Source organism: Mytilus galloprovincialis, chromosome 9, assembly GCF_965363235.1.
Source record: "Mytilus galloprovincialis chromosome 9, xbMytGall1.hap1.1, whole genome shotgun sequence".
Taxonomy (NCBI): Eukaryota; Metazoa; Mollusca; class Bivalvia; order Mytilida; family Mytilidae; genus Mytilus; species Mytilus galloprovincialis.
The window spans coordinates 90,804,902-90,818,134 of NC_134846.1; the positions used below are offsets into that span (position 1 = coordinate 90,804,902).

The window sequence follows — 13,233 nt, forward strand, 5'->3', positions numbered from 1 at the left end:
TGTGTATTTCAGGCAGCTGTTTATATTGTATGATTCCTTGGTGGATCCTTCACTGACAGGAATGAACTCTTATTGTTTATTTTGTGTATTTCAGGCAGCTGTTTATATTGTATGATTCCTTGGTGGATCCTTCACTGACAGGAATGAACTCTTATTGTTTATTTTGTGTATTTCAGACAGCTTTTTATATTGTATGATTCCTTGGTGGATCCTTCACTGACAGGAATGAATTCTATTGTTTATTTTGTGTATTTCAGGCAGCTGTTTATATTGTATGATTCCTTGGTGAATCCTTCACTGACAGGAATGAACTCTTATTGTTTATTTTGTGTATTTCAGGCAGCTGTTTATATTGTATGATTCCTTGGTGGATCCTTCACTGACAGGAATGAACTCTTATTGTTTATTTTGTGTATTTCAGGCAGCTGTTTATATTGTATGATTCCTTGGTGGATCCTTCACTGACAGGAATGAACTCTTATTGTTTATTTTGTGTATTTCAGGCAGCTGTTTATATTGTATGATTCCTTGGTGGATCCTTCACTGACAGGAATGAACTCTTATTGTTTATTTTGTGTATTTCAGGCAGCTGTTTATATTGTATGATTCCTTGGTGGATCCTTCACTGACAGGAATGAACTCTTATTGTTTATTTTGTGTATTTCAGGCAGCTGTTTATATTGTATGATTCCTTGGTGGATCCTTCACTGACAGGAATGAATTCTTATTGTTTATTTTGTGTATTTCAGGCAGCTGTTTATATTGTATGATTCCTTGGTGGATCCTTCACTGACAGGAATGAACTCTTATTGTTTATTTTGTGTATTTCAGGCAGCTGTTTATATTGTATGATTCCTTGGTGGATCCTTCACTGACCGGAATGAATTCTTATTGTTTATTTTGTGTATTTCAGGCAGCTGTTTATATTGTATGATTCCTTGGTGGATCCTTCACTGACAGGAATGAACTCTTATTGTTTATTTTGTGTATTTCAGGCAGCTGTTTATATTGTATGATTCCTTGCAATTGGTGGATCCTTCACTGACAGGAATGAACTCTTATTGTTTATTTTGTGTATTTCAGACAGCTGTTTATATTGTATGATTCCTTGGTGGATCCTTCACTGACAGGAATGAACTCTTATTGTTTATTTTGTGTATTTCAGGCAGCTGTTTATATTGTATGATTCCTTGGTGGATCCTTCACTGACAGGAATGAACTCTTATTGTTTATTTTGTGTATTTCAGGCAGCTGTTTATATTGTATGATTCCTTGGTGGATCCTTCACTGACAGGAATGAACTCTTATTGTTTATTTTGTGTATTTCAGGCAGCTGTTTATATTGTATGATTCCTTGGTGGATCCTTCACTGACAGGAATGAACTCTTATTGTTTATTTTGTGTATTTCAGGCAGCTGTTTATATTGTATGATTCCTTGGTGGATCCTTCACTGACAGGAATGAACTCTTATTGTTTATTTTGTGTATTTCAGGCAGCTGTTTATATTGTATGATTCCTTGGTGGATCCTTCACTGACAGGAATGAACTCTATTGTTGGCAGTGCTGTTAATATGTGTACTTGTGCTTATTTACTTGTGAGTAACTTCTACAACATTATTTAAGGGAAGTAATTCTTTCTAAGAGTGAATTGATGCATACACAAACTTAAGTCCTTAATGAAAGGAAATTACTCATGAATTTTAAAATGTTTAACTCAGGGGCTCTTCCATCAAATCAGTATGGTTATATAGGAAGCGACTTCCTGATATTATACAACAATCAATATACTAATTTGAGTTTTTGAACTACACTGTACCCATCATGATAATCCTTTTCCAATAGTTAATGTTATATTTCTACCTGCCCACATTCTATTCAGAATAGCTCATAATTATTTTTCCCTAGACTCATGTCACTAAATTTTAAGTAATGCAATATTCATGCTTGGCTTAATATAAATGAAGTTGTAAATATAAAAAAATACTGAACTCTGTTAAAATTTCAAAAAGGAAAGTTAAACAAATAGCAAAAAAATGAAAGTGCAAACACATCAAACAAATGGATAACAAGTGTCATATTTCTGACTTGGTACACGCATTTTCTTATGTAGACAATAACAATCAAAACCAAGGAGTAAACAAAGACTCACAAATCCAAAAGACATTCATATCAACAGTTATAAATAATAAATAAGAAACAACACAAACTCAACTAAAAACCTGGAGTGAAATTAGGTGCTTCGGAATGGTAAGCATTTCCTGCACCGTATACGGCACCCGTCATGTTATTTCTTTGTTCAGTTCTGTAATGATGGAAGGTTATTATGACTGAGGAAGAATATCAGAAATGATTTCTGACACACTTTTGTCATAATGGACAATCAGCACATAATCGACAATCAGCTCATGATGGCGACCGAAAATATCTTGAGTGATGACCTTAATTTGATTGATTCATAGCCCTGTCTTAGCAAATTTTGAGAAAGCAGTATTCCTTGTTCAACAAAACCAACATACTTTGAGCTAGCTCTAGAGTAACGTATCAATTGAGACACATATACTCTATATGCTGGTGCAGAACATGATGGATTAAACCTAAAATAATTGAGTTGTCTGTACGACCAAATCTTCCCACCACTTGTTGACATTAAGTTACAATCAATGTTTTAAGTAGTTGCTTGTTCAAACTTCTGTATGAAACTATAGATGCTTTGTTTATTTTTATTTTCCAGGTTGGATTCTTTGGTTATGTTTGTTTCTGTGATACAGATATTACTGGTGATATTATTAACCACCTACCATTGACGATTGTGTCTGACCTACTTAAATTAGGATTTGTCATATCCATCGCTATAACGTTCCCTCTCATCATATTTCCATGTAGAGCTAGCTTATATACACTCCTCTTTCCACAAGTAAGTCGTGAATAAAAGTAATAATTTGTTTTTACTTTGCATCCAGCCTATTTTTAAGAACAGATACATTTCAAAAACAAAAATTTATACAACGCTCAATCAAAGAATCAAGACTTAAAGAAATTATAACTCAACAGAAAAATGATAAAAGCAAGCAATTTTTGTTGTAATATGAGGTAGTTTAATTGTCAGGATTACTTATAATGAAGCCAGATATATTAGATATTAGGTAAAATGTGTAAAAAAATCAGAAAGTGTGTACCATACAAGAATGAGTTATTATAAAAAGAAGAAGTTGTGGTGTGATTGCCAATGAGACAACTCTCCACAAGAGACTTAATAATACAGAAAAAAACAACTATAGGTCACTATATGGCTTCTAAAATTACCAAAGCCCATACTGCATAGTTAGCTATAAAAGGCCTGAAATGACAAATATAAAAAAAAATCCAACAAGAAAACTAATGGCCTAATTTATACATAAAATAATGAATGAAAAACTAATATGTTGCACAATCACAAACAACAACCATTGAATCACAGTTAATTTTATGTTAACATTCTGCCACATGGTAATTTACATATATTTTCCCCTGATATATTTGTAGACGGCCAACATCTATTGGATACAGTGCACATTTCCTATTTCTTTTAAGATAAAAATGTAATGTTTTACAGAGACAAAAGATTGGAGAAGAATTGGAACAGAGACCAGTTCTACCAGAGATTCATTTCAAAGTACTAACAGTGCTGATAGTCATGTCTGCTGTTATCACAGGCATATTGGTTCCTAATGGTAAGATTCAATTAATTTAATCCTCATTGACTATCTCTTGTATCTTACTGATTGTGTCCTTTCTCTATTGTGACATTTAAACTTAATGTAATTTCTCATGATGGGTAATTCATGCATAGTAGAATATGTTGATGCACCTTATCTTGCTTCAGTAATTCATGTGATTCCCCCAGGTTCTGTCTGTTACCTTCATTTGTCTCTTCTGAACTAATTGACAAGAACATAGGTCTTGAAATCTTTTTTTACCTGGTGGTCCTTGAAGAAAATCTGCAGGTCCTCGCTATCCTTTCTATTGCAAATTACCAAAATTTTGTTGGTCCTTCCCAAAAATGTGGTGGTCAAATCCCTAGGACCACCACGGTCAAATCCCTAGAACCCCCACTGTCAAATCCCTAGGACCACCACGGTCAAATCCCTAGGACCACCACGATCGACGTATCAATTGAGACACATATACTCTAGTTGCTGGTGCCGAACATGATGGATTAAACCTAAAATAATTGAGTTGTCTGTACGATCAAATCTTCCCCTCACTTGTTGACATTAAGTTACAATCAATGTTTAAGTAGTTGCTTGGACCACCTCTTATCAAGAACTCTGTAGGTGAACTACTGTCTCCATAATTTATAACAACTGTATTATCTACATTTTAGATTTGTGGATTTCCATATTAATTGGTTTTCTTTTTGTCATGTTTAAAGGAAATTGAAATCATTTGAAGTCAATGGGAACCTTAAAATATGAATAACAGAATTGTAAAATTATGAAATTATAATAATACAGCAATAAAGTATGCATAGATGGTGTTGCAAAGTGAAATTGGTTTTGTTTCTTATTTATTTAGTGTCTTTACTATGTGTTAATCAGTTGTGTATCCATGTCTTGTTTCATTGGAATTTCCTTAAAAAGTATTCTGATTTAGCATATAATGTCTTTCATTATTTTACTTTAATAATATTCTTTTTAACAAGTCTTTTATGCGTTTTCAGTGGAGTTTGTTTTAGCAATAAGTGGTGCTACGATGGGAACATTAATTTGTTACATATTTCCTGCCATGTTTTTCCTACGTGTGATGACTGGATCATCTGAAGGAAAAAATCTGGCACAGGTAAGTTTTTATGCACCACCTATGGGCATTATGTTTTCCGTCTTTGGGTCAGTTTGTTTGTTCATTCGTCCGTCTGTCCGTCCATCTATCTGTTCATCAAGGTTGTTTTTTGGTGGAAGAAGACTTCAAGTCTTTAGAAGACCTATGGTGCCAACTTTAAAATCATTGAACCTCTGTATGCTGCATCCGTTTCTGTGCATTACAATTTCATAACAACTTCCGATTCTTGACATCGAATTTTACACATGATTAAGCACCTGAATCATTTAATTTGTAAATTAGGATAGAAAAACAATCACTATCATAAATATGTACCCTTTTATTTATGTAAATTATTAGATTTCATCTCATCTACATGAAAGTTGTTTGTTTACTTGTAACCGGATGTTTTCAATGCAGATATTTGTAGTACGCATGAGTGAATTTGGTATCAGGTCGACTCGCCCTTAAAATAAGATAATGTGGAATATTAGTAGATGTACCCCACATAAAGATTATTCCTTGACAGGTTGTGCCAAGGTTGATGTTGTGTCCAGACAGGTGTCAATATCGCTCATATCATTCTTAATCAAACTCCAGACAAAGCAAAATTTGTCTGAAAACCATTTAACACGTTTTTTTAAAATCCATATTTATATCACCACACCAAAGAAGCACCTAAGACATTATGGTGACCAAGATTGTCCAATTACAGATTTCTTCTTCTCTTCTTCCCTTATTGCAAGTTATTTGAAAACCGTAAACTGTTAGAGGAATAATCTTTATGTGGGGTACATCTACTAATATTCTGCATTATCTTATTTTATATGTGTCTATGTAATAACCATTATATAAAGATTCAAATAACAAGAAATCAGATTGGTATTGGCTAATAAACACATAATGTTTTACTTTAATTAAACATTTTTATTTGTAGTTTGTATTTGTGTGTGGTTTTACTATCATGCTCTTGTGCACGTACACAACCTTGAACTCACAAGACAAAGGTCATGTGATACAGCCCCCAGCAGAGATACTAAATCCAACACCAACCTTACCTATATTAAAACGACAAGCCCCATCTGTCCCCACCCTGGGGAAGAAAACACCTTTAGCAGGTTAGTGTTCTTATTATATATAATATTAGTAACAATTTATGTAATCTATTTTAAAAGTACTGATTATTAAGTTTTCTGAATTTAAATATTGTAAAATGTTCACTTTTAAAATAAGGAGATGTGGTATGATTGCCAATGAGACAACTATATACCAAAGTTCAAATGAAGTAGATGTAAGCTATTATAGTTGCGAGTTAGTGCAGCAAGCTAAACGATTTTCATATTTTACCAAAATGCTGACAGTTTTCAAATAACAGTTGTCAGTCACTGTGAAACTTGTCATTGGTGAATAACTGCATCAAGCTAAATAAATCTTGATATTGTGTCAAGAGGCTTACAGTTATCAATATCAGCCTAGAAAACTTATTGTTGTGGTCAAACTTATCGTTGTGGTCAAACTTATTGTTGTGGTCAAACTTATCAGATATTGGTTAATCGTTATACTGTTAATGATAAGTCTGGCCACAGTCGTAATATCTATTTTGATGCACCTGGTTTGTCCTTAATTATCACATTGCAACTGAAAATTTATATTGTTGAAAAAACACAACAGAGTTCTAAACTTTTTTTAATAAGATTTAATGTCATTTAGATAAATAAATATTCTTATACTAATTTTGATCATCACAAGATATGTTTTTAGAAGAAGAAAAAAATAACAAAATTCACATAAATATATCAGACAACAGATTAATTCTGTTTTCATTTGTATATTATACATGTATGTTGTAAGTAAAAAATATGCACAAATATTGATACAAATGATTTACAGATCCAATAAAGGAGAGTAGAATTGAGCCACCAAATCCTAGAGCTCCTATTGAGGTATGAATAGAAATATTTTATATTTGTTGCATATTATGGTCAACATTCTTTTTATACCAGAGTATACATTTATTGGAAACATTACTATCGAACAGCCATACAACTTTTTCCAGGAATAACACTTGTTTATGACAATGCTGAAATTTATTTTTTAAACTATACAAAAACTTGTTATATTAATAGTGTGAGAAACTTAGAACATTTACTCCCATTGATATTTACTTATATTATAATAAATAATAGGTCAAGAATGTTTATTATTATTGATACTTCTTACAGAATTTTACTGTATATTCGGTGAGTGAAAATGGGGATGTCTGCTTTAATGGATTTACTATGAAAGCATTTTTGTTTAAAGGACATAAAGGCGAAAATCAATTGCAAGAATTTTTTATCTGACTCAGAATAAGTCCTATGATTATTGTGTTTCAGTGCTTACTTAATTTTTAATAACATTTTAAAGATAAAAAAAAGCTTTCATAGATAACTCAGCAGGAAGTTTTGAATTGGATTTAATTTCCTTTCTGCATCTTACTGTCTTGGTTGAATCTCTCTTTTAAACTATTAATAGTCTGACCAGAAATCAAACTACACTCCAAGGTCAACCTTATGGCCTTCAGCAATGAGATAAAACAAACAACTTAACTTTAACTGCAATGAATTGTTGTCTGAGCCCGTGGGTCAGTACGCTTTTTGACATTATTTACTTTTCAATAGGACTTTACAATTACATTTTTCAAAATGAGGGATTATTTTTGGATATGTTTAGTCATTAAAGAGTACATTATTTGAATACTTTGTCATAAAAAGCTTTTTTTCAATTCTTCAAAAATATTTGATGACATTTGTTAATGATGTGTGTATGCTGCTGCAGTTTAGTTATATAAAAGTGGCGAAAGATTCCAAAACTTGAAGAGAGACTAACAAAATCATTCCAAAAATGTAAAAACAAGGAAAAGATAAAAGTCTTTAAATCACTACATAAAAAAATACAAAAGACCGAGCAATACTTACCCTATCAAAAACTAGGAATACTATCAGGTGATCTAGATGGTTAAGCAGATCCTGTTTCACATGAGGTACCAGTTATAATAATCTCTATTTTAATCTACACCTTCATGTCTATCAACACATTTAAATATGCATCTAAAGCATAAAACAAACAATTCTAATATGACGTTCTTCTTTAGCTTTGGGTACAAAGCCATGTTCTAATTCGAATAGAACATGGGCTGCACGTGATTGACGTCACAATTGAAATTGCAACGTCAGATGAATTTTTGAACAACACCAGAGATCAAAATGGACATTTTTGTTGGTGTTGTTCGCTAGGAAATTAAAAAAATTAATTCTAAAAGTAAGTTTAAATGTTTCTGATCTTTTTTTATTGACAAACTGTTGATTTTTCTATAACTTTTTTGTTCATCAAATCAAAATGGCGACATTTTGAGCGTCTACTATAGGTCCGCTTCGAAGTACAAAAGTTCAAAATATTCCTATTAGAATCGAAATAATTCTATCATGCCATGCTCTATGCTCATTTTAACATGGGTAGGCATTATATTTGTAAACATTTAATACCTCGCTAACGCTCGGTATTAAGATATAATCAAATATAATGCCTACTCATGTTAAAATGAGCATAGAGCATGGCATGAAAGAATTATTTCTTAAATATAATGATAAAAGTATTTGTTAAGCTGTCAATCTTTTTGACAATGTTAGGAGTTTAGAACCCTAAATAATGGGAGTTTTGTCTTGACAATCTTTTTAACCTTTACTAAATTTTATAAATATGATGGGGGCCTTTTAAGGGGGCTTGCAGGTCTAAATCAAATTTTTTATTTAATATAAGGATTTCGCTATATTTTTCTATGAATGAACTTTATCTTATATTTATCTTATACCTAATAGAAAAATGAAATAAAAAAATGGGGTCACTGTTCATTTACGCTCACAAATTGCCCTCGAAAAAAACATACATTTTTGTTAATGTCCTTTTTTTCTGTTGAACAAATAGGAGAAATAGTGGTAATATCGAAATAAAAAAAAGAACTAAATTACAGAAATCGATTAAATTTTACAATTATTTTGTTTATGAACAGCTTATTCAAAAACAACAATAAAAAATATAGGTCACAGATGATTAAAAAAGATATTTCAATATTAATGCCAAAAAATGGCATTTTTGCACCAAAGGGAGATAATTTGGAGCTTTTTCAATTCTAATTACATTTATAAAGTCACCTGGGGTCAACACGTATTGATTTTTATGCCCCACCTACGATAGTAGAGGGACATTATGTTTTCTGGTCTGTGCGTCCGTCCGTCCGTCTGTCCGTTCGTTCGTCCGTCCGTCTGTCCCACTTCAGGTTAAAGTTTTTGGTCAAGGTAGTTTTTGATGAAGTTTAAGTCCAATCGACTTCAAACTTAGTACACATGTCCCCTATGATATGATCTTTCTAATTTTAATGCCAAATTAGAGTTTTTACCCCAATTTCACGGTCCACTGAACATGGAAAATGATAGTGCGAGTGGGGCATTCGTGTACTGAGGACACATTCTTGTTTGGAATAATTTTTGTACCATATGATAAAGTAACAACTACTAAAGGTAATTAATAAAATTTGTAATGAAAAATAAATGTTTATTTTTTTTCTGAAAATCTTATACCCGCAAGCCTCCTTAAATCAAAACATTAACTTTGCTGATTTTTCAGTATCTTGTGACCATGTACCAATATATGATTGATTGATTCAAAAGTTAAATTGCATAATAAAGGGTTGACCTACCATGTCTTCAGTTGGGGTGCTAGTAATCTTCTATTATACCTTGTTTGCTTAATCAATGACTGAATTTCAGTTCTATTGCCATTGTATAATTTGTATTTATTTTTCCTGATTTGTTTTTTTTTGAGTGTCTAATGATTTTATAAAAGGGGTATACAACTTATATTATCTTCTTGATTCACAATATGGTTTCTACTGTTATCATACCCCATGTCACAAAGTTCCAAAGTTGTACTTTGATAGTGTTCAATTTCTTATTTTTTCTAGAATAAAAGTGAGGATGAGAAGATACTTGATAGACAGAAGTTAAACATTAGCATGAAAGACAAAAAGGGAGAAAAGGTTGTTAATACATTAACCAAAATCAAAGATCGACAGAAGTTAGGAGAGAAAGGCAAACAAATAGAAGACATAAAACAGAGTGTTGAAACAGTTAACAAGATTAATAAAACTGAAGATGTTAAAAAAATAGAATCTGTAAAAGTGGATACAAAGAAGGAGGAAGAAGAAAATAAATTATTGAATGAATTAAAGAAACAGCATGAAGAACAACAGCGATTGATTGATGAACAGAAGAAAATTCTGGCAGAACTGAAAGAACACAAAGAAGTGGACCATAAAGTAAGTAAATTACAGTGACTTGACTGTTAGTGTTGCTCTCCACCAATTGCAATTCATTCAAAATTTTGACCAAATTGCAATTTGTTTTATAAAATCAAATTGTTCAACTGGTCAGAAATTTGAACCAACTGCTGTAGAAAACCACAGCCAAGTCATGAAAGTGCAAGGTGATAAAATAAAACATACTTACAATCCTATAAGACTTTAACTCCACTTTAATGATGTTGAGACAAAATTAGTTTATCAGTTTGTATAGTTATATTATATTCATTTCCATGCTGAAGGGGAACTGTTTATTTTGAATTGCTATTATTGCGAACCCTATGATAGTTTTCCATAGATTCACCTCCAAGTTACCTGTCGATTTAAACTTTTGGCAGTTCTATTGTCCCATCTAACAAATACAACAGGTATTGTTCTCTGTGTAGTTTATTCACTAGGACCTTTAAATTTCTTCCAAGAGAAATATATCACTCATTGATTAATTTACCTGAACAAAAAATTGAACTGTCAATGATGAAAAAATACTTATACCATAGGACTCACAAAACTGCATGTGGTGTTGTATTTATTCAATACCAATAACTCTTTTTTAATGTGTTCAATATTAATACTGATTCAAAAATTAAAAGTTGATTTCTGATCAAATATTCAATATTTTTGTGTGTTTGATAAATAAAAATTTGAATATTATTATTTTTAAATTAACTCGGTCTTCATAAACATAAGTCTATAAATAAACAACAACAAAAACATGCAAATTCATTGGAAAATACTAAAAAATGTGTCTGACATAAACTTTTTATTATTAAACCAGATTTTATATTGAACAAATTGAAAATATATTAATGATATATTGAATAAATACAATATTGCAAACAGTTTATGTGAGTTTATAGAAGTATTTCAATAAAAAAGAAGATAATTTTTTGGTCAGGTAAATTAATCAATGAGTGATATATTTCTCCTAGAAGAAATTTAAAGGTCCCATCAAATAAACTAAACAGAGAACAATACCTGTTGTATTTGTAAGATGGGACAATAGAACTTACAAAAGTTTAAATCGACAGGTAACTTGCAGGTGAATCTATGGAAAACTATCATAGGGTTCGCAATAAATTGTCCAAACTAAGCTTTCATATAGTTTTTCTTTCTAAAAGTATTCTATATTTATAAGAATCAGACATTATGTGAATTAAAACATTTCATATTCAGTAAAATATGTGTAAAATTGCAATATATGTTTGTAGGAAGTTTCCATGGGGGAGATAATAACTTTTCTTTCAAAAAGTCTTTATTCAAAAGAATGATATTTTAGGTTATCTCCCCTGAAAACTTATCAATAGTATATTGTTATTTCACACATATTTTACTGAATATATGATGCTTTATTTAAAATGACATCTGATTCTTATAAATAGAATACTTTTAGAAAGAAAAACTATATGAAAGCTTAGTTTGGACAATTTTATAGCAATTCAAAATAAACAGTTCCTCTTCAGCATGGAAATGACTATAATATAACTATACAAACTGATAAACTAATTTCGTCACAACATCATTAAAGTGGAGTTAAAGTCTTATAGGATTGTAAGTATATTTTATTTTATCACCTTGCACTTTCACATTTTGACTGAACAATTTGTTCAATATTCTGACCAGTTGAACAATTTGGTTTAATAAAACAAATTGCAATTTGGTCAAAATTTTGAATGAGTTGCAATTGGTGGAGAGCAACACTAACAGTCAAGTCACTGTAAGGGAGACAATAATTCAGAAACTAAAACAACACAAAGAAGTGGACCATAAAATAAGTAAATCAAGGGAGACAATAATTCAGAAACTGAAAGAACACAAAAAAGTGGACCTCAAAGTAAGTAAATTAAGGGAGACAATAATTCAGAAACTGAAAGAACACAAAGAAGTGGACCATAAAGTAAGTAAATCAAGGGAGACAATAATTCAGAAACTGAAAGAACACAAAGAAGTGGACCTCAAAGTAAGTTAATCAAGGGAGACAATAATTCAGAAACTGAAAAAACACAAAGAAGTGGACCTCAAAGTAAGTAAATCAAGGGAGACAATAATTCAGAAACTGAAAGAACACAAAGAAGTGGACCTCAAAGTAAGTAAATTAAGGGAGACAATAATTCAGAAACTGAAAGAACACAAAGAAGTGGACCATAAAGTAAGTAAATCAAGGGAGACAATAATACAGAAACTAGAAGAACACAAAGAAGTGGACCATAAAGTAAGTAAATTAAGGGAGACACTAATTAAAAACTGAAAGAACACAAAGAAGTAGACCATAAAGTAAGTAAATCAAGGGAGACAATAATACAGAAACTAGAAGAACACAAAGAAGTGGACCATAAAGTAAGTTAATCAAGGGAGACAATAATATAGAAACTAGAAGAACACAAAGAAGTGGACCATAAAGTAAGTAAATCAAGGGAGACAATAATACAGAAACTAGAAGAACACAAAGAAGTGGACCATAAAGTAAGTAAATCAAGGGAGACAATAATATAGAAACTAGAAGAACACAAAGAAGTGGACCATAAAGTAAGTAAATCAAGGGAGACAATAATATAGAAACTAGAAGAACACAAAGAAGTGGACCATAAAGTAAGTAAATCAAGGGAGACAATAATATAGAAACTAGAAGAACACAAAGAAGTGGACCATAAAGTAAGTAAATCAAGGGAGACAATAATATAGAAACTAGAAGAACACAAACAGTGGACCATAAAGTAAGTAAATCAAGGGAGACAATAATATAGAAACTAGAAGAACACAAAGAAGTGGACCATAAAGTAAGTAAATCAAGGGAGACAATAATACAGAAACTAGAAGAACACAAAGAAGTGGACCATAAAGTAAGTAAATCAAGGGAGACAATAATATTGAAACTAGAAGAACACAAAGAAGTGGACCATAAAGTAAGTAAATCAAGGGAGACAATAATACAGAAACTAGAAGAACACAAAGAAGTGGACCATAAAGTAAGTAAATCAAGGGAGACAATAATATAGAAACTAGAAGAACACAAAGAAGTGGACCATAAAGTAAGTAAATCAAG

The 13,233-nt window shown here is 31.4% G+C and overlaps 1 protein-coding gene across 1 annotated transcript in view; it reads left to right on the forward strand.

Annotated features, from left to right (window-relative positions):
* The window catches only part of LOC143046333 (solute carrier family 38 member 10-like), a 113,863-nt gene that overhangs the window by 88,454 nt on the left and 12,176 nt on the right, over window positions 1-13,233 (forward strand). The window contains exons 8-14 of the mRNA XM_076219440.1: window positions 1,494-1,596; window positions 2,733-2,915; window positions 3,594-3,711; window positions 4,701-4,819; window positions 5,736-5,916; window positions 6,689-6,741; window positions 9,798-10,151. Coding sequence (XP_076075555.1) covers window positions 1,494-1,596; window positions 2,733-2,915; window positions 3,594-3,711; window positions 4,701-4,819; window positions 5,736-5,916; window positions 6,689-6,741; window positions 9,798-10,151 — 1,111 coding nt within the window. The remainder of the gene's footprint in view (window positions 1-1,493; window positions 1,597-2,732; window positions 2,916-3,593; window positions 3,712-4,700; window positions 4,820-5,735; window positions 5,917-6,688; window positions 6,742-9,797; window positions 10,152-13,233) is intronic.